Raw genomic sequence first — 20,783 nt, 5'->3', positions numbered from 1 at the left:
AGTTAGGGTAAAAGAAAAATGTATTTGCTTAGGCTAAAACTGCAAGAGACCCTGTCCAAGCACCACTGCTATAATAATGGAGCCTTTAACAGGAACATGACACAATTAACTGTTATTCGCCACTTTTCCTCCTTTCAGCCCACTCTTCCTAGCCTTTCTTCTGGGAGACACTGGTGAAACAGAGCACCAGTCTGCAGTCTTGTAAGCAGTCTGCAGGCTTGTAAGACTACAACTCCAGGTCTCCATGGGAGCAAAATCCCAGCTTTCACTTGCACCTCCAAACAAAGCCAAGTAACCTTTGCTTTTATGTACCACAGAAAAAATACTAATGGAATTAGAAGAGATATCCTTTGCCCGAAGCACAGACTATCTCCTCCAGAAGCTTCAAAACTGGGGTCAGGCTGAGCTTGAGCTGCTTACATTTAAGCAGTTATTCTCCTCACATTTAGCACAGAGCAAGGAAAAAAACTTGTTAGCAAGCATATCACTCTCTATTTTAATTCCTGCAAAAGTGAAGAGTGCTTGATATTTGTATTGAAAATTACCAGATAAACCCACAACCATATACCACTTAAGAGTGTAGCATTTGGATTTTTAATACCCACATACTTGTCTAGGAATAGGGGGAATGCATAGTTGACTTAGAAGCTATTGCCACTTTTTCCCAAAGCATTAGGTATATAATATTCAGCTTCTTGGGAGTTATAAATCAGCATGCTGCTGACTTCTTTACTGCTGCCTGGACATGTATTCCTACAAGGTACTCTGTGTGTTTTGGGAATTGCTGGAAATACTGGATAAAGCTTTATTTAACTGTGCAGCCTCACACAACAGTTTGTCAGGGTCAAATTAATATCAAGTCTATGTACATGTAATTCTCCCTGTTATTCCCCAAAAAAGAAATTTCCATATTCATGATAGAGGAAAAAAAATCTAAATTACCAGTTATCAATAGGTTGATGGATGTTTTGCTTAATGTCACATAGAATAGGGAATATCATGATTTTCTTTTCCAGACACCAGGATGTATTCAACTACGATTTAATCCACTTGAAACAAATTAGAAGCTATGAGATACCGTTTTCCACATCCCATCTATAATGCATGGAAGTAAAACAACACTGATAAAAACAATCCTTTAGAGAGTTATAGAATTTCCCCCAGGAGGATTTACATTCTTGTTCTACATCTTATGCTCGTTTGTCTATCCTCTGCCCTACATGCAGTTGCAATGCAATCCACAGAAGCAGATGCATGAAGATGTGACATGACTACAAATTACTTCCCTCTAGCAGATAGAAAAGGTGCCGTTTTAGCTGATAGCTGTATCCTACCAATACCTACAGAGGTGCCTTATTGAAAATATTAACATGCAAATCTGTAAATTAAATCTGACATTCAGTTTTCTCAGATTTGCACCAGTGCCACTGCAATTTACAGTTTAGGCTGTACAGAAGATGAAGTAATTTGAACTGTTAAAGAGATTTGAGAGCTAAGGGCAGTTCATTGGAAGGTCAAAAAGCAATTAATTATATGTAGAAGCAATAGACACCTAGGTACCATTACTAACTATTTTGGCTTATCAAGTTTTCATAGAAACTTACATGTCAGGCTTGTTATATCTGAAAGACTAAAGCGATTACCTTGAGTATTGCAAATCTTTTCTCCCTACTGTTGGACATATAGAGCATGAGCTCCCTGTACTAGGTATGGTGACTCTCTCTGCTTGATTATGACATTTTAGGTTGGACCAGATGATCTCTCTAGCATTAGCCTCTTTCTACGGTTATGGACAGTACCATGAAGACATTCAGGCAATGGAAAAGGTTGCCCAGAGAGGTTGTACAGTCTCCATGCTTGAAGGTTTTTAAAACACAGTTGGATAAAGCTCTCAGTAACCTGGTCTGACCTCATAGCTGACCTTGTTTTGAACAGGAGGTTAGACTAGTTGATCTCCAGAAGTCCCTTCCAACCTGAATTATCTTATGATCCTATAATCTTAACCTCTGGTAAATAAAAATCAAGCATTCATAGAATAACTCTATTTTCATTTTCCCATTAATGTTGTAATAAGTTTACATTAGGCAACACAATACCATTATGACCAGTCTTTGCACAGATGTGCTCACTTTGTGAGTCAAACAAGATCTTGAATCCATTAAATATTTGTGACATTTTCATTTCATTTTATTATTCTTTTAATTTATTTAGGTTAACGCCAAGGTGGTACAGGGCTCATTAGTTACACATTTAATTTTTACATCTGGCAATTCATGGCAAGATGAAGAACAGAACAGTAACATTCGTGACAGAGGCTGACAGAGCTATACAGTATCAGTGCGACTGTAATAGTCCTGTGCAGAACTGGCCACAGGAAAGACTGACTTGAAACCTTTAAAAGACCTTTGCTCCAAATTTACTCTGTTTTAAAATTCACTGAATTAAACCACTAGATACAATTTGTCTTTATGTTCTTAAAAACTGATTGCCTTTTTTTCAAGCAGTCCATCTCCTTAGGGATTAAAAAAAAAGTATGTCATTGTCCTTCATTGTCAATGAATGACACTGTCATTCCACAACTACAATTCTAAATATTGCCAGGCTATGTAAATCAAGTATATAGGCAAGTAAACAAAAAGAGAACACTATTCAATTTACAGTCAGCTGCATGTGAGAAAGAAAACAGAGCAAGAATAATAAACAGGTACTTCTGCCTGATGAAATATAGACCTTCAGTTTCTTAACCACTCTCAAATTATGGAAGTCACAAGGAAAACAAATCTGATTGTTAGATACAAATCATACCATACAGAAGAAATAAGAGTTGTCATCTGCAGTATAGCTGTGCTCATATGATTAGTACAAATACTGTATTTTATTAAGGACTGCAAATACTTGCTATATTTACCCTCCAATAACAAGTTAATATTTCACAAACTACCAAAGAAAAGCACACTGGCCAGTCACCAATGATAAACATATATACAGAAAAATCACATATGAAACTGAAGTATTTTAATAGCAACATCCTGTTAAAGAAGAGTTGCTGTTGCCCTACTTTTGCTTTATGTATGTTTAACGTGATATAATGTCATTTTCTGTTACAGCAGTCAACTATGTACAAAGAGCACTAATTAAAAATTAAACACAGTAGCTCTCAGAAGGTAACTGATTCTGTTTTATGTATATATTAAAGTTCAAGTAACGATCAGCCTATATTTGTTCTCAAAACAAAAACACAAGTTCCAGAGACAAAAACACTAGAGGAGATAGAGTTGTCTATGATGACTTCAAGAACATATATATATAATATAAATGGGACAAATTCTCAACACTAAGGCACAATAGAATTAATACTAGAATATGGCTAAAATCTTATTTGACTACAGCATTGAGTGAGCAGTTCAATGAGTGTTCCTATGTTCAAAACACTCAGCTACAATGTTAGTGAATTTTGTGTGTAAGATACTTTTACCTTAGTGCAGCTTCCACAAAGCATTCCTAAAAAAATGGAATTTTAGAGGGGAGTGATGGTGTTCATTTATATGTACTTATCATTTTATAATTAAAGATCAGTTCATACTTCCACAAAGAAATGCAATTTCCAGACTAAATTTGATCCTTTACCATTTCTGTTTGTGGAAATGATCACTGTGATAGCTCTAAAGGAGAAAAACAGGTCTAGTTGATGCAGGACATTATGGTTCCCATCCTACTGTCACTCAAGCTCACAATAAAACCCTATTGTTTCTGACACAGGCCGGAGTAGGTCTCTGAACTTATGAGCAGCATAATGCACAATACAAAACACACCTAAGTCAGGGGGATTTAGGTGGGCTTTGGATCAAGCACACTGCTAGCAATGTGTTTTGCAGTTGCACTGGTCTGTTCCTCTCAAAGATATAAAACAGCATTCCAACCTCAGGAAAACATTCAAGCACATGTCTAGAACAAGATTTAAGCATAGGCTTAAAAATCAGGCATGTTCTTGAGAGTCTTCTCAAACAAGGCCTCTGCAAGATCTGTAGCTTGTTTTCAAAAACAGAAATTTTGCTGGCACTTCATGTGGATGTTTGCCTTTTTTTACTTTTAATCCACTGAGAACCTGTGAGTTCAAAAACCAAGTATGGCTCAGGCAGAAAAGCCATCCTACAAAAAAGAAGAGCTCTGAATATAGGGGAAAAAAACACAAATCCTGGAAGTTTGGAAAAACAAAACCAAGACAACCAAAACCTCAAATGATGCACTGGGCAAAGCTGCTGTTAAAACAGCTTAGAAGATCTCTCTATATATATTGAGAAAATTATAAAGACTGTGTTGGATGTATTGCAAGAAGCGGTCTAGCCAATAAATCGAAGAAACGGCCGGCTGCCGGGAGACGACGGTGGTGCCGATACACCCTTCCCCGCCCGGGACGGAGGCGCTACGCGGCCGAGGCGACTGCGGCAGCCGGGCAGCGTCGCTCAGCGCCGGCCGTGCTCCGGGCACGGCCCGCGGCCCGGGGGCCCGCCCCCTGCTCCCCGCGGAGACCCCGCTCGCCCGCGGCGGCCGCCGTCGTTTGGCGGCAGGTGCGGCCGCTAGGCGCGGCGCGGCGCGGGGGCCGGGCTCATGAGGTTCTCGGTGATGTAGGCCACCAGGAGGCAAATGAAGACGAGCATGACGCAGATGGAACCCCCCACGGCCGTCATGGCGACGACGATGTCCCGCATGGCGGCCGGCTCCACACGGAATTCCACGCACTGGGCGGGCGGCGCGGGGCGCGGCGGCGCGTAGCGCGGCTGGAGGCAGAGGCGGTAGCGCACGCTGCCGTGCGCCTCGGGCAGCAGGTAGTCGCGGCAGGCGGCGCCCAGCTCCACGCTGTCGCAGGGGAAGCGCGTGTAGGTGCCGTCCCAGGAGCAGTTGAGCGCGAAGCCGCGGAGGCCGGCGGCCGGGCGCGGCGGCCCCCACTGCAGCAGCACGCTGCCGTTGCGCAGCACGTTGGCCACCAGCGCGCCGCCCGGCGAGCGGTGGGCGCGGCAGGCCCGCGCCGCGCACTGGAAGCCGCGGGCCGGCGTGCGGAAGCAGAGCCGCCCGCTCGCCGCGCCCTCGCCCCCCACCTTGTAGGGGCACCACGGCTCCGCGGCCTCGGCCCGCCGCGGTGAGGCGGGCGGCGCATCCCCGGCGGCGGCGGGCGGCCCCCTTAGGGCGGCCGCTGGCGCCCCGAAGCAGAGGAGGGCCAGTAGGGACGGGAGCAGGCTGGGCATGCCGGCCGCCGCGGCATGGAGCCGAGCCGCGGTGCCAGCGGAGGGTCCCCGTGCGCCGGTTATAAACGCGGGCCCCGCAGCCGCTCCGCCGGCCGCCAATGGAGAGGCAGCTCCGGCATTAACTCTCGCTGGGCTGCGGAGCACCAGCCGCGTTGGGCAGCGCACGCAGGGACGCGCACACGCTCCGGCCCGGCGGCGGTAGCGGGCGGGGGGAGCTGGGGCCGGCAGCGGCGGTCCCCGAGCCCCGCCGTGCCTGGCCTGCGGGGGGCCCGCAGCCCCCGATGCTCGGCTCCGGCGGGGCGCTGCCCCCCATAGCGCACGGCGCAGGGACAGCTCAGGACCCCCCGGGGCTTTGCCTGCCCTGGGGCCGCAGGCACCTTGCTCGGCAGCACGCTGCTCTGGTCTTTGTGGCTCCTGTATGGTTTGTGAGGGCCCTCACTGTCTCCGCTGGTGCCGGGAGGAGGGATATGTGATCCCTGCTTGCATGCAGGTTCAGGCACTGCTCACAAATATTGGATGTCAGCAGTGAGGAGAGTGTCAGGGACAACAGGCTGCCTGCAGGGTCTCACGACCAGCAGTGACTTTGTCTGGAGCAGACCAATGGGTTAAAATACAATCTGCTGAAAGCTGTGGAGCTCCCTTTCCTCTTCAGCTGGAGTAGACTTTGTTCAAAAAACGTGTTTTGTATGGATTTTTTTTTTTTAATTGGTTATGTCTGCAGAAAGCCCAGACCAGAAATTAAGGACCAGAAATCTAGTACTTGTTAAGGACCAGAAATTCACAGAGAAAGTGGGAGAGTAAGCACATAATATGGAGAGAAAGACACAAGTTCTCCCCAGGAGGACAGCTGATGGGCAGTGGTAAAGTTGTGGGTCTTGGTGCACTATGAAACAACAAAAAAAAGATATTCCTTTTCCTGTATGCATCTTCTAACACAAGCCATTTCTGCTCTCTGCACCAGGACCAATCCACAATCAACCCATTTGACCTAGAGTCTGCTAGTAGAGCAGTGCAGAAGAAAAGGGGACTGAGGAAGAGAGGGTGCTGCTCCATCCCAGCATTATACCATAATGCTTTCTAAAGGATCTTGAAAAATTCATACTGGGAGTGCAGGCTTATCTAAATGTGGAAACAGAAGATCCCTTAAAAAAGTAATAATAAAAAACAGGCACTTTACCTAAGCAATCTTTGAAGTCTCTTTGAAAAGTTAAAGGGGTAGAAGCTGCTTTAAAGCCTGTGTCTTTTCCACATTGTTGTGTTTTATTTGTTTGTGTTTTTATCAGGTTTTACAGAGAGTCCTGAAAGTTTTTAAGCAGTCCAGAAGCCCGGAGTTACTTTCCATCCAGTAAGAGAGTCAGAAGACCATAAATCCTGCTGAAAGATGGTATGCTTCTCTTTATCAGTTGTTCTAAATAGGGAATACGTTGTTTCAAACTAGCCTTTAGTCCTTAAAAAGTTGTGCAAGATGATCTACTGAAAGCACGTAAGAAGACTGCTACTCTAAACAAAATTACTTAAAAAAAAAAAAACAGAGGGAAGGTTTCCTATCTTCATACAGATGTTAGCTAATTCAACTCCAGGATTTTTCTGTCACTAAAGTTTCCTACCTTTTGAAATAAGTGATCTCTCTCCAACTTTAATTATTCTTGCAGAACCCTTTGGAACTGAAATGATTATAGATTTGACTGTTTAATGTGGTTTCACAAACTAGCTGCAAACCACCTAAGTTTTCCTTGGACCTCAGTTGAGAGCTATTCTTCTAAAGACAGTGAGCATTCTCTAGGTTTTAATGTACAAGACAGTGCAAAGTACAGTATATAAATTTTTCCCCCCTCCTTATTCCATACCAAAGCTAACATCCCTACCATTAGTGAACAGGACATACAGATGCATAATACAGTTTTAGCTACTGCTTATGGAGCAAAGAGGAGGTTTTAACAATTAATGCCTCTTTAGTACTATGCATAAATGCAAATGATGCATCTGATGCCCCTGTAAGTAGAACAAATCTTTATAGGTAGCATCAGGTCTGTCATCAGTAATGATCTTGCATGCAAAGTAGTGAATCTTTAAGGTAAAGTGATGACTTCTGATCAGTTAAATATACAGACTAGAGGAGAAACCAATGTTTGTGAAATGCAGGATGGAAGTGTTCACTAGTAGCACCAAACTGCAAGCAAGAAACCAATAAAAAGAATCAGAAATAAATATACAAACATACTCACATGTGTTTAAACAAGAAGAAAAGGAAATGTTAGGTATTTCATTAGGGCAGTGAGACAAACTGGAACACTCAGAGCAGAACATAGGCATTTGTCTGTATTTAACCTTGCAAAGTAGAAGGATCATCTTACATTGTTAAAACTCCAGCAAAGTGCCTAAACATTGGCATGGTCTTTCTTCACTGTGTTATCTATTTGGAGATACAAGATCTACAGAGTACTTTGCAAGTTTTCATTGAAAGTATTTATTGTCTTATATAAGTTTAGAATATAAGAAAAACAAGATTCTGAAGCCTATTTTTGTTTAACAAACATGCCTAAACAAAAGCCAAATCCAAAACATACACCACAGACTTCATTCAAGCTGTTATTTGAACATATTCAAAGCATAATTCACAGCTCTCTGGGACTTGTTAAAATAGTTTTGTTTTAGATGCATTGAACATCAACATGACCAAATGGGTCTCATACTGACACCTTTTCCAGTCTGAAAGATTTGCCTTTTCAAAGTAGGTGGTTTCTTAAAGAAATCTTTAAACATAGTTTCACAATGCTGAGTATCATCTCATAAAAGCAATCTCCACATCTTTTTTAGCCAAGGTTAATTTTTTTTTTCCTCTGCTTCTATAAAGACAGACATTAGAAATCTCTCTTGGTGTTGTGAGGTAACAAAAGGGATCACTGAAAAAACAGGATCAGTGTAGAAAAGAATGCTAATGTTTTAGTAATGGCTTTCCTCAGAGAAAACACTTGGTCATCTCAGAACAATAGGAGGTGCTGTGCTGCTGAAGGCACTTGGTGGCTGTGGCAAACCTACCTGTGGACAATCCCCCTAGGATGCATAAAATAAAGATCTGACAGCCCTTTCTTAGAAATGTGTGACTGTTTGGAAAATGCTTGGAGCCAAACCAAGCCAGTTTTGCTTCCTAAGCCTTGTGCAATTCTAACCGCTGTTAAGAGCAGATTCCACTCTGGAGTTATCATTGTTTCAGTGATCAGATCTTGCACCACCATCAGATGGTACTTTCTAATGATTTGTAAGGTGCTTTGAGTTCCTCTGTTGAGAGATCCAACAGAAGGGTCTGGCATTTGGTACAGGAAGAAAGTGTTTGGCACAGCAGTGAAGATGCTACATCACTTAGCTCAGGCCTTAATTCCATATCTGCATTAACAGTTGTAGAAGAGGAAAAAAAATGACCCAGCAAGGAATACTTCATTTTATGGAAAGCTGTAGAAGCCTCTTCAAATGTCATTCCTAGAACGGCTGCCAAAATAACCAGGAATTGGAATAGAGAATAATATTCTTCCCTTTGGGTTCAGTCATGCAAGGCAGTAGTATAACTGCATACTGACTTCCATTTAGCTACTTACATATTATGATTACAGTAACTGGCCCTATGATTATAGGTTAGAACAGATTTGTTAATGAAAGGATCACTTTTAATGAGTGGAGCAGTAAATGGACCCAAAGTGTTTATGGCAGCTGTTGAGTATATCCTTGTGCCATCACTGTCATCCTGGTACCTGTAGGCTCATGGGTATACCCTCCATTAGAGGCCCCCAGTCTCCTGATTCTTTATTAGCAATACATCTGGATTGAACAATACTGGACCTACAACACACATTCCTTTGATTTCCAGATTCTCTTCAGGCATGTAAATTTAAGGATACAGAACACCTCTGAACCCTGCTTGGCAATGATGCCAACATCCACCTTGTCTTTTTCCATATATATTGATACTCTGTAACACTAAAGCAGCACAGAGTTCAGCAGAATTACCAGGCTTCACTCCAGAGGTTATGAAGTGTAAAACAGCACTAAGAGCCAGACATGGGTTGAGCTGAGAAGATAGACATTTTTGTGAGCACAAAGGAAATGGGAGCTGAAGGATATTCAATCCTTGGCAGGACTATACTCCATCAGCCTACATTAGATTTAGATTTGATACCTAAATTTTATGACAGCTGGTCTCAAACTAAATAGAGCATGAAGACTAGTCTTCTTTAGAAACAAATGTTATTCTCTTAAGCAAGCAAGTTGTATATATAATCAGAAAGAAGAGAGGGCATTTTTAGTTTGGGGTGCTGCAGACAGTTCACTTAGGCAGTTTAAGTGGTTAGGGCACTTTCTCCTCCATTTATGTCAGATGTCTTAGGAGGACAAATCTCATTAAAATCCTATTAGGTAATTCTCACATTTTAAGCCCTAAAACATGCCATATAAATGAATGAGCCTAATAATCCACTCTCGCTTTGCTTGGAAACCTGTTCAGGATTACAAAGAAGTAGGTTTCATTAAACACAGATTTCATTTAAGTAATTGATAGCCATATGTCTGCCTAATCTATGTCCTGCAAACAAGATTATTTCTAAGGGCACAGAATATACTATTAATTTTCATCACCTGGCTAAAATGCACACAAACCACTTAATACTGTGACATCATGTGAACTCTGGAAATATATTTGTTTTCAGAAATCTAATCTGCATGTTACTTGAGTCCAAAGGAAACTAAAGAGCATGTTTCTGTTAGTTTTATAAATCATATTAATGCAACCCATCATAAATTTGTAACAAGCTGCATCCTTTGGCCTTGTACTATGTTTCTGGGCAGAAGACAAGTCATCAGTGTAAGAGACAAGCAAAAACACATGCTTTGGCTTGGTCAGCCTGCCAACACTGGCTTCATATGAGAACTTTGTCTCATTGTTTGTTCTCTTAGTAATCCAGCTGTTCCCTCAGATGTTGCCCCTGCCCAAGTCTGCAGTAAAACTCAGCCTGGACTTTTCAGCTATGCTGCTTCAACAGTTAGCTGCTTGGACAAACACGTTATCATCTGTTTTAAGCAGCCAGCGCACAATTAGCATAACAAGATCAGCAACATCCCACATGGCTTTAGAGGCCTTCAGATAGACCCAACAATGCAGGTTTGCTACTTTTCTGGTTCTCCTCCACTGAATATATTGCCTCCTGTTCTATCCCCTGCTGGAGAAAACACTGAAATAATATTAAAATGGGGGCAACTTGCTATAATCCAGACAGTCAAGCACCAACCACCCACAGCTAACTAGTCTATGCAGCACTGTGCTAGTTTTAGTCTTAGATACAGCCAAGGCAGAAAATCCATGGCAGAGATGTTTAACTCTCAGCTAAGGGTGGCATGCAGCATATGGTTACTAAAGCATTCTCCTAGCAGGGAGCTTTGCATTTAGGGTTGAGTTGCTGTAGTTGCCTCTAAGTCATATTTTCAAAGATTACTCATCACAGACATGCAAAAATAGAGAATTTGCCTCCTAATTTAGAAGCTCCTGCAGTCTCTCTGAATCAACATGCAGTCCCATCCTCACTGGGGGTCTCTTTCCAGCACCTGGTTCACTTTCAGTAAGGTCTGGACCTACTTATTCCAGCCAAGAGTCACAGGCTAAGATGAACATGGAAAGAGGGGAGGGAGTGAAATCAGCAGAGAGATAACTACGTTACATATCTCACCAGGTCAGCCTGGGTGTGCAGATTCAAAACTCATGTCACAGACCATATTGGCCCCTGGTCCTACATTAAACTGAAACAATGACATCTTACCAGCCCAGCTGAGAATTGGAGGTTTTTTGATTGGGATGTATCTGGACAGATAACTGCACCTCCAGCTAATCTTATTCTGAAAGTGCTATTTATAGCAGGCAGTGGAGACTGAACAGTATTGCATCATACAGTAAAGTTGGTAATGTAAAGCACTAACACAGCATTAACTATTTCAAGTCACTTCAGATATCTTCCACCCATTAATAGTTTCACAGTAAGATCCCTAATGGGCTTCTGAGATGAATGCAACAAGGACAGCTGTGATGCTTGGCTAACAGACCCAAGACTCCTCAGTACAGTCTGACTGCTATTCTGCCTCTGGCATCTTTGCTTATTCTGCCTACAAAGATACCAAGTAGTGTGATGAGAATAAAGCCCTTAAGACAGAAGTTGTATTCTCCAAGACCTGTGTGCCTCAAGGCCTGAATGCTCTTTAATGCCTCTACAGTTAAAATAGACTATTCCAGGGAGTGATACAAAGCAGAAAGATCAGGAAATTGTATGTATTAATTGTGGTTTTGCTAAAACTTTGAGCAGAGAAACAAAACAGAAAAGCTTCAGTTAGATGGGAAATTGACCACTCCTGGATTTCTGATCTGAAGCTGGGAGGAAAAGAGGAAAAGCAGTGCACTGGGAATGCTCAGACTGAATGCTCCTTTCCAGGCCTGAGAAACCTCCTTGAACTTAGAGCAGTTGGCTGCAGCTGAACTGCTGCTGAGGACAGCCCTACAGTGACTGCAGCGGGGATGCTCTGCCTTTAACTTTCCTAACTCAGCTGAGGTAGGACCCAGGCTTGGCTTCAGCTAAGACTCTGCAGTCAAGAGCTCTCTCAGCTCATGTCCTCCCAAAAGCTAGCATCAATATTCACTTGAAAGGCATTCTGTGTTCTCATGTGGTTTTGGAAAACAGATTTCAAAACTGGTCCAGTGGTCCAGTGCACAGCAGCGGTCTACTGCACAGCAGCAGATCAGGTCTGTGAAGTCCTAAAAAGATGATTCCACTGGACTCAATATCCATCATTATCATCCAGCTGATCTGATGCTGTAGCTCTAACAAGGGGCAGCATCTGGGAAAGCAGGGTTCTTGGTGCTTCCAAGCAAAGCAAGCAGGAAGCCAACTGCATTAACTACTCCAATCTACCCCAGAGTTTGGCTCACACACCTGATTGTGCTGGTAAGAAAGACAAGTAGGATAAAAAAACCAAAAAAACAATCAACCTGAAAACCCTATGGCATTTTAATTTCAAGCTCTATTAGAACCCCAGGAATAAAAATCAATATTGCCTGAATGAAGATGATCAAACTTACTGGGAGATAAGTATTCTTTTTCCAAGTGTCTAAAAGTGCTTACAAAAAAAACAAAAAAAAAAAACCCACCCACTCCAAAACACAGAGAAAAAAAAAATCTAACACAAACAGGAAATAAAGATCTGTCCTCTGATCTTTTGTCAGGTAATGACATTCATCCATAGACTAGCGCATGTGGTTGCAGAGCTCAGAACTGCTAACCTCGTGACAGGAAGTAAGAGACAGCTCATATGCATGGGTCTTGCACAAGGTAGGAAATGCGACAGCCCTGTCTTATTTATATGAATAAGCCAGGTCCTAGACTTTGAAGAAATGCGATGAAGCCCATTCTTCTTTCACCTGTCACCATTTTAAACTCCAGGGACTCCAGCTGACTCATTCCTGCTTTCTCTGTCTGAGGAGGGTCAGGCCAGAAGTGTTTTGGAGACCGAGTAAAGCAAAGCACTACTGACTTCAATCTAGTGAATCAACAGAGCACTAGAAATACCCAATTAAAAAAAAAAAACCTAAAAGCATCTCAGTGAGAGGGAGGAAAGTTTATCTTAGCTCCCTGAAGTCCAATGCTCAGATGCTGGGAGGATGGAGAGAAGCTGAGCAGGATGGAATTGCATTCATCAGGCTCCAAATATTCCTTCACATCCATCATCGTAAATACTTTTCCCTACTGTTTTTCTCCTATGCACCAAATTTTGTCCTGAGCAAATCCCTCAGCTTCCCTGGAAATCATGATCAACCTCAGTCCAGAAGGTGCCAGAAGCTGACTGTGTGCCAGGGAGAGAGGGAAGGAAGGAGGAAGCAGTGGGTCTGGGAGGCAGGTGCAGGCAGGAAGTGTTGATATGGCAGGTTCTTCCGAAGGCATTAAAACAAACAAACAAAAAAAACAACCACACACAAACAAAAAAACCCACCACACAACACACCAACACAACCTCTCCTGAGATCTTGAGGAGGGCAGAAGGACAGCTCTTCTGGGATGCTGCAGCTGCTCAGACATGCATTTTCACGATAAAAACCACCCCCCACCACAAATGGAGGTCTGCTTCCATCCTACTGCTTGCTTTTGAAAGCTTTTTATTGTTAGGCAGTAGGTTAGTCTGGCCCTTCCCAGGCTGTGTTCATGCCCTACTTGAGGCATCCATGCCACCAAAATGCTAAAGCAGGTAAAAAGAGAAGAACATGTGAGCAAATAGAGGGACTGACAGCTGTGCCATGAAGTTCTTCATTCATTCCAGCACACTGCCCAGCACAGTGCTGGTCTGGTGGTCCACATTCAATGATTTTCTTTCTCTGGGATAAGGATCTAATGGACCCAGGAGGAAGCCTGGGCACCATCGGCTGGAGGACCTGCAGAGGGTGCTGCAGGGTCACAGTAGTTTGGCAGTCCCTGCCACCATCCCAGAAAAGTCTGTCTCAGCTCAGGCCAAGTCATATCTACTAGAACCCAGGGTGCAACAACAATGTCAAGACAAGATGCACAGTCCTAGACAGGGAGGCTCTGAGCCCTCAGTCTGGCCAGGCAGGATAGTCACAGCTGCAAAGCCAAGGAAAGGAGAGCTCTATAGAGCTGAGTGACTGGAAAAGGACTCCAAACCTGGAAGAGGATCTGATCAGACACACACACACACTCACACTCTTGCTGGCACATGGTCATTTCTGCTGGTGCTCATAGTTAGCTATCACCCTTACATTACTCCAGACAGCAATCAGGTTGCCCTCCTCTCCACCCTACTCTGATGGGACCAAAGGGTGTTTTAAAAGAAACTACTGAAGAAAATATCTTATGAAGACAAATTCCTTTGTATTAGCAATCACTCGAGTGAGTCCAGGGACCAGTTCAGGCATCCCTGTTTTTATAGTCTTGCATCCCTCCCCTGCCCAGGTAGTAAAAAATAAGAAACTCTCCTCAGCTGTGAGGGGAGGGGAGAACAAGAGGGTGAAGAAAACAAATCAAGAAGCACTTCTAAGAGGAGCAGCAGGATAAAGTCATTCCTACACTCTGAGAGCACTTCCATATCATTGACGGGAGACAAAGTGATGTCCCCCCCACACACAGACATAATGCACATCTGCAAGCACCCTGCTCAGTGCCTACAAAGACAGCTATCTCCTCCTGCCTTTGTCTGTTCTAGGCAGCGTTTAATACTGGAGCCAGCTCCCAGGAGAAGTTCCCCCTCTATACATTGTTCCCTCACTCCTAGCATGTCCCATCTTTCTTCAGCATCTTTCAGTAGTAGTCATTCTTCTTGCCATCAGCTCCCTGTATGCCTGCATGGTCCTTCTGCTCTTGTTCAAGTTCCAGGTCATCATTGTCGTCCACCTCACCTCCATGATCCTCCTGGGTGCAGAGGGAACAGCCAGGAAGGAAAGTCAGCAAGGCTTGGAAAATGAGACTCTAACATGCAGCACCGGGCTGCTTCTGAATAAGGCTGTTTTACCACACCAACCCAGCTTGGGAAACTTGCAGAGAATCCAGCTCTGCCAGTGACCTTTAGGTGAGACTGGCAAGTCACTTAGCCAAGAAGCAGAGGTAAGTAGCCCATGCTGCTATCACCAGACTGTTAGTTTTGAACACATTTACTACCCCAGTATTACAGTGCATTTTTAACATTAGCCTATGGCCTCTGTTACACAAGTAGAACAACATATCCTAACCCCACCACATTTAAAAGTGGTGTAACAAATCCCACCCATAGCGTACAGCACTCAACACAGCCTCCACTGTCACTTTTAGGTCCCGCTCTCCAGCATACAAACTAGGTTCTTGCACAGGGCAAGGATAGCCCCTGATATCAGCTTTGCTATTCCCCCCCTCCACCTCTTTTTCATTTCCAGCAGGCAGCCCAGACCCTCAATCCACCACCAAGCATGCTGAAGCCACAGGAAAAGCCAGCAGAAGCCACTCACAAAGGACAAGGAGAGGAGCAAGGAGCAACATCTTGAGGATGTTCCTCAAGAGACTGCAGAGGATCCTTTGTTTCTGTATGGGTGAGCCAGAAGGCACCAAGGTGACCCTCTCTAGCACACATGCAGCCATTGCAGCTTTCAGATGCCTGGCTCTCAAATACAGCATGAGGCAGATGGGATAAACAGGGAGAAGGGGCACATCTGGAAATTGCGCTCACCATCCCCAGTAATGAGTACTTTTTGCCTTGCGCCCTTTGCATTCCCATTTCAAACAAGAATGTCCTTTTGAGGACCGTGAACCAAAGATACCACTTGAATGCTACTGTAAGAAAGCTGTAAACATTCAGATGGCTCTGCAGGCTGCAAGGAAGGGAATAGTGTGTCTCCACTCATTCAACACCCAGCCATGGGAGACTGCCTCCAAGGCAAAATGTACTCTTGAGCAGCTGCCATTAAATATTGAAATCATCTGGGACTATAAATTTAGACATGAAGAAAAACTGCTTTCTACTTCCACCCTTAAAAAAAAAAGTTCTATTCATTATGTAGCTCCTGATTCAGACTTAAAAAAATTTCTCTATCTTTAAAATAGGACCAAAACACCCCATTGGAAACATCTCCCATCCTACCATGACAGCAACAGTCTCCAATATGACAGTTCAACTTTTTAGATCAGCTCCATGGAAAAGCTTGGGCCCCCTGCCCTCTCCACGTGTGTATATACACCCCCATTCTCTGAGCAGCCCTGAACACCTGCCTGCTAGCCTCCCCCAGCTCCCCTCAGGATATAATCCATACAGACTATTCTTTCCCTATCACCATGTATTTGAATCCAAGAACTGCAATAATGCTAGTTCTGGCTCTGCTCAAACTACCTTCAGCCCTCTCAAATTGCACCCCAGCTTCCAACCAGGGCTCTCTGTACCTCTCCCTGTCTAGCCAGGGTGCTCTCCCACAGATAGTTCTGGTGCTATCCAGCATCAGCTTCATTTTATTACAGAAACAGACTGGCCTGCACCTCCCTAGGCCAGAAAATACACATTGGGCTGAAGAAGCTTGAGACAGAGTACTTCTAATAATCTCAGCATCTCATTGGTAATACACACTCATCCTACCTTGTGGATATCTCTGCAGACAGCAGCTGGCAAACACCACAGGGTTATTCAGAGGAACAGATTGCCACCTCTTCTAAGCCTTTTGTCCCTCCAGAATGCACCAAAGTGGGTTCAGTAGCAGTGCACCACCTGCTTCCTTTCACAAGGTGTGCATGCAACTCCCCTTCCTACCCAGACAGCACCCACTTCTCCCCATAAGCAGCTACAGGCCACCTTCCCACTGTTAACTATTCACTGGAGTGTGCAGAACATAACAGAAATCTACTGACACTGCCCTTCCCTCTGGTGTCCAGTCTTTCTCCTGGAGGCATGACAACTTGTCACTGACTACAGTAGTCCTGTGTCTGAGACACAGCAGTAATGCCTGTTGTCAGCCAAAGAGAAGAACAGTCACTTTCTGGCAACCATGGCCTGACCAAAGCACCACCTTCTTCCCTTGCCTCAGGAACAGGATACGTCATGTCCTTCTGCCACCCATGCTTTCATTCAACTTGCTGGCTGTAACCCAATGACCCTTTTCACAGCACAGCCACGGTTCTCCCTAGATCTCCCTTAGACACAGGCCAGACCCACCAGGACCCATGATGCAGCAACAGACTGCAGGGCTCATAGTGAATTTCCCTATACTTGGAGAAACACAAAGTGATCTTGCCTAGTTGCACTGGCACAGCCTGAAATTCACCTCAGTTGGTGCTTAGTAAGCATCTCACAGCTCAACTGCTGTAGACTGATGCAGGAAAGGAATGGGGAGGGGAGAACATAAAAGGTACTGTGAACACCTGAAGAAAAGGGAACAGAGGTAACTGGACTCCAGATTTGTTTTGGAGACCCACCTCACTGGGCAGACAGAGACAAAACCAAGGCAGTGCTCACATCTAGTTTCCTAAAAGCCAATCCATACTTGGCTCCTGGCTACCAACAGACCCAGGCAGCAATCACACCAGACAGGGAAAGAAGAACCTTGGTGTCGTACAATTTCTTGCTCCTGATCTTCTTGATAGTCAACCATTGGGCCTTCCCTTCCCTTGATGGGTCTGCCAGCATCCTGAAAAATACAGAAGTACAGACACTGCTAACACTGCCCCAAGCTACTTCCAGTCCCTGCAGGGACACCACTCTCTCATATTAGAGCCCCAAGTCCAGAGGACACTTGGCTACAGCACAGGCATGGGGGAGGGTGCAGGCAGAAGAGGGGCTGTGAGGCAACCCAAATTCCATTTGTGTTTTCCTCACCCAGTCCCTTTCCCCATGGGCTGGCAGTCATTGCCCAGTTCCTCCCAGTGTGGTACAAGAGGTCTCTCTTGCAGCAGGAGGGGGGCCTTGCCCTTGCCCATGCAGCTGTTGCATGGAGTCCCAGGACTGCAGGGAACCATCTATATTCTGCACTGGTTCGGGGTAAGCCCAGCTCCAATAGAGGTTTCAGTGCTCTCCCTACTACATCCTGCCACCAAATTTGAAGATAAAATGATAGAAACTAGCAGGGATATTAGAGCCATTCTCACTGGTGAGGACTGAAATATTAATGCTTTCAATAATTCATAGCTCACAGAGAAGGACCTGGGCACTCACAGACAAGTCTGATTAACAGAAACTTCAATCAAGTCAGCAAGTCAATGCTGTTGCTTTCATCTACCAGGCTATACAGTAAAGCAGAACATCTGGTCTTCCTGGACAGTTCCTTCACCAAAAGCCAGCCATGCTGCCCCAACACGCTCTGCTCTTAAAACCACAACCAAGACCCTTATAGATGGGAATGAAACAAATTGGCACCACCTATAGCTAGGGCTCCTACTGCATCTGTGGGGAAGCTCAGTGTCTAAGCCAGCACTGCTCTGGTACAAGCCTGCTCGGTGCCTCTCTGCAGCTAGTCTTGGATACTATTTCCACCTTCTTGTCCTTCATGTGGTTGATCAGGAGTAGTCAGCATGGATTCACCAAGGGCTATTCACCATGAGCCAGCAATGTGCCTTTGTGGCCAAGGAGGCCAATGGTATCCTGGGCTGCATTAAGAAGTGCATTGCCAGCAGGCTGAGGGAGGTGATTCTTCCCCTCTCCAGCAGAGGGCCACTAAAGTGATTAAGGGACTAGACCATCTCTCATAAGAAAAGGCTGAGAGAGCTGGGACTATATAGCCTAGAGCAGAAAAGGTTGAGGGGGATCTTATCAATGTATATAAATATCAGAAAGGAGAATATAAAGAGGACAGGGCCCAGACTCTTTTCAGTGGTGTCCAGTGACAGGATGAGAGGCAATGGGCACAAACTGAAACACAGGATGTTCCATCTGAACATCAGAAAATGCTTCTTCACTGTGAGAGTAGTTGAACACTGGAACAAGTTGCCCAGAGAGGCTGTGGAGCCTCCATCCCTGGAGATATTCAAAAGCCATCTGGACAGGGTCCTGGGCAGCCTGCTCTAGGAGGCCCTGCTTGAGCAGGGGGGTTGGACTACTTATTCTCTAAAGGTCCCTTCCAACCTCAACCATTCTGTGGACTACACCCACCCACCATGGGGCACAAGCTGACTTAGATTGCACCAAGCCTGGTAACATGCAAAGGGTGGGGAGAAGCAAGCTGACACAAGGCTTCAGCAGCAGAGAAAAAGGGAGTGAAAAAAGGAGAAAAGACAGGAAAGTTTGTTCCCTGTCCTCCTGAAGCTGGCTTCAGCCATTACTATAAGGCATACCACACACTGAGCAAGTTTCATTAGATGCCAGCAAACACAGACCTTCCTCCAAAACAAGACTTAAAAAAGGATATTATTTCCCATAATGATTATGGGACTCACAACACATAGATAAGCAATTCCAGCCGCTGGAAGGCAGCATGACACCTGCCTGGTCTAATCCATTTAGTATGGAGAAATTGACAAAAAAGGGGTTAAGCAGACACACGGTTTCTAAAGAAGGGATACTTGTTAACACAGGTTCTCACGAACAATTCTCCTTATATAGTATTTACAAGTTAATTAGGATGGAGCTTTAGGGAGCACAGCACAACTGAAGGTCAAGTATTTATGTCACTAATTCTTTCTATATTTGCATAAATCTTAAGATGCTGCTCTGTTGGTGCCAGTGTCTCCTCACTGCTTGAGTTCATTGGCCCAAGTTCCTTCCTTTATTTTTAAAACCAGTACTGATCATCATTTTAGAGCCTGACAGATAAAAATACTCCTTTTAAAAAGAAGCAACACTGAACACACTCAGCTGCTTGTCAATACAAGCTAATATTTTCCTGATGCAGTCTGACTTCAGACAGCAAGAAGCACTGTGCAAAATAAATGGCTTCCCTCTGCAAGCAAGCAGAGAAGGAAGCAGAGTTCTCACATGGTGTCACTGCTGTCAAGAGACTGTTGCAGATCCATCCCAGAACAGCAATGGCTGCACTGACCAGATCCCAAGCATAGGCCTGTATTTCACCTTTGGTTTTGATGTCTAATGCTTGACAGGAAGATGTAACATCTCTTCAGTAATAGCTGTGGAGTGACCCCTCTCTTATTCAACAACTCACTAGCCATGTAGATGCTGCAAATGCTATGACTGACTACAATTAGCAGAGAAGACAGGGCCAGAACAAACACTGGTACAGAACCACTGATTCTCAAAGGCTACAAGTCACCTGGAATCAGATGCAGAAGGTGACAGAAGAGAAGGAGGTTTCTCCTCCCTGTCACATCCCTGCAGTGGGATTATGGATCCCTCCAGGAATAGGCAAGTTTTCCTTTGAGTCCTTAAGCCTTCCACCTCCCCCCCATTCATTGCTGCAGGTCTCTCCCTGACCCCTACTCCTGCATAAGTAGCTGCCCTCATATTTGTCACCTTTGGTGGCTTCTCCTCAGAATCTTCTTTCATGCCGGGCTCCTTGAACTTCTCCAAACCTCCCTCCTTCTCTTCAAAATCTGGTCTTTCCAGCTCAGCTTCCTCAAACTCATCTTCACCTTGGTTATTGGGGTCCTGGGCAGGGTCTGCAGCATCATCTGGCATCTGAACAAGAAAAGCCTCTTGTGAGCACCAGTCAGGATATGCCTTAGGGGGGGCAGCAGCCAAGAATAGCACACTTTCACCAGCAAGCCAAAGAGAACAGGAGCTGGTGAAACTGCTGCCCAGAGAGAGGGGACCCAAATATCTGGAGAAAGGACACCCCCCATCACTGCATCAACCAAGATGTTGTCAGAATGGTTAAGAGTACAGGAACAGTGCTCCCTTAAAACAGCCCATGGATTACTCTCAGCAGTGTTCTCCTGCCTTTTCCCCAACCTCCAACTCTGCTTCAGTCTTTTGTCCACTCGTCTGCAGTCCAGGCTCTTCTCATTTAAGCGGTAATGAGGGGAGGCACAAAAGGATCTTGCTACAGCTTCATTCTCTCTGGAGATGGTTTCTCCTAAAGAAGCCAAATCACTGTGAAAACTTATTCAG

General features: G+C 44.7%; 2 protein-coding genes across 3 annotated transcripts in view; both read right to left on the bottom strand.

Moving 5' to 3' along the window:
• Window positions 1-4,577: 4,577 nt before the first annotated feature.
• On the bottom strand, window positions 4,578-5,243 carry FNDC10 (fibronectin type III domain containing 10). Its single transcript, XM_067311196.1, has one exon. The coding sequence runs from the start codon at window positions 5,241-5,243 to the stop codon at window positions 4,578-4,580; it is 666 nt and encodes a 221-aa protein (XP_067167297.1).
• An 8,554-nt stretch (window positions 5,244-13,797) lies between these two features.
• LOC106485738 (Golgi integral membrane protein 4-like) overlaps window positions 13,798-20,783 on the bottom strand; it is a 42,971-nt gene continuing 35,985 nt past the window's right edge. Inside the window, exons 12-14 of one of the 2 annotated variants that reach the window (XM_013944183.2) lie at window positions 20,187-20,351; window positions 17,344-17,415; window positions 13,798-14,686 (exon numbers count right to left, since the gene is read on the bottom strand). In XM_013944183.2, coding sequence (XP_013799637.2) covers window positions 14,576-14,686; window positions 17,344-17,415; window positions 20,187-20,351 — 348 coding nt within the window. In that variant the 3' untranslated portion in view covers window positions 13,798-14,575. The remainder of the gene's footprint in view (window positions 14,687-17,343; window positions 17,416-20,186; window positions 20,352-20,783) is intronic. The other variant, XM_067311147.1, reaches the window with a different exon arrangement.

This window comes from Apteryx mantelli, chromosome 26, assembly GCF_036417845.1.
Source record: "Apteryx mantelli isolate bAptMan1 chromosome 26, bAptMan1.hap1, whole genome shotgun sequence".
Taxonomy (NCBI): Eukaryota; Metazoa; Chordata; class Aves; order Apterygiformes; family Apterygidae; genus Apteryx; species Apteryx mantelli.
The sequence above is the reverse complement of the archived record's forward strand: the minus strand, read 5'-3'. Positions and strand labels throughout refer to the sequence as shown.

Excerpts from the sequence above, each read along its gene's own strand:
- FNDC10 (XM_067311196.1), bottom strand. The coding sequence starts at position 5,243 with ATGCCCAGCCTGCTCCCGTCCCTACTGGCCCTCCTCTGCTTCGGGGCG.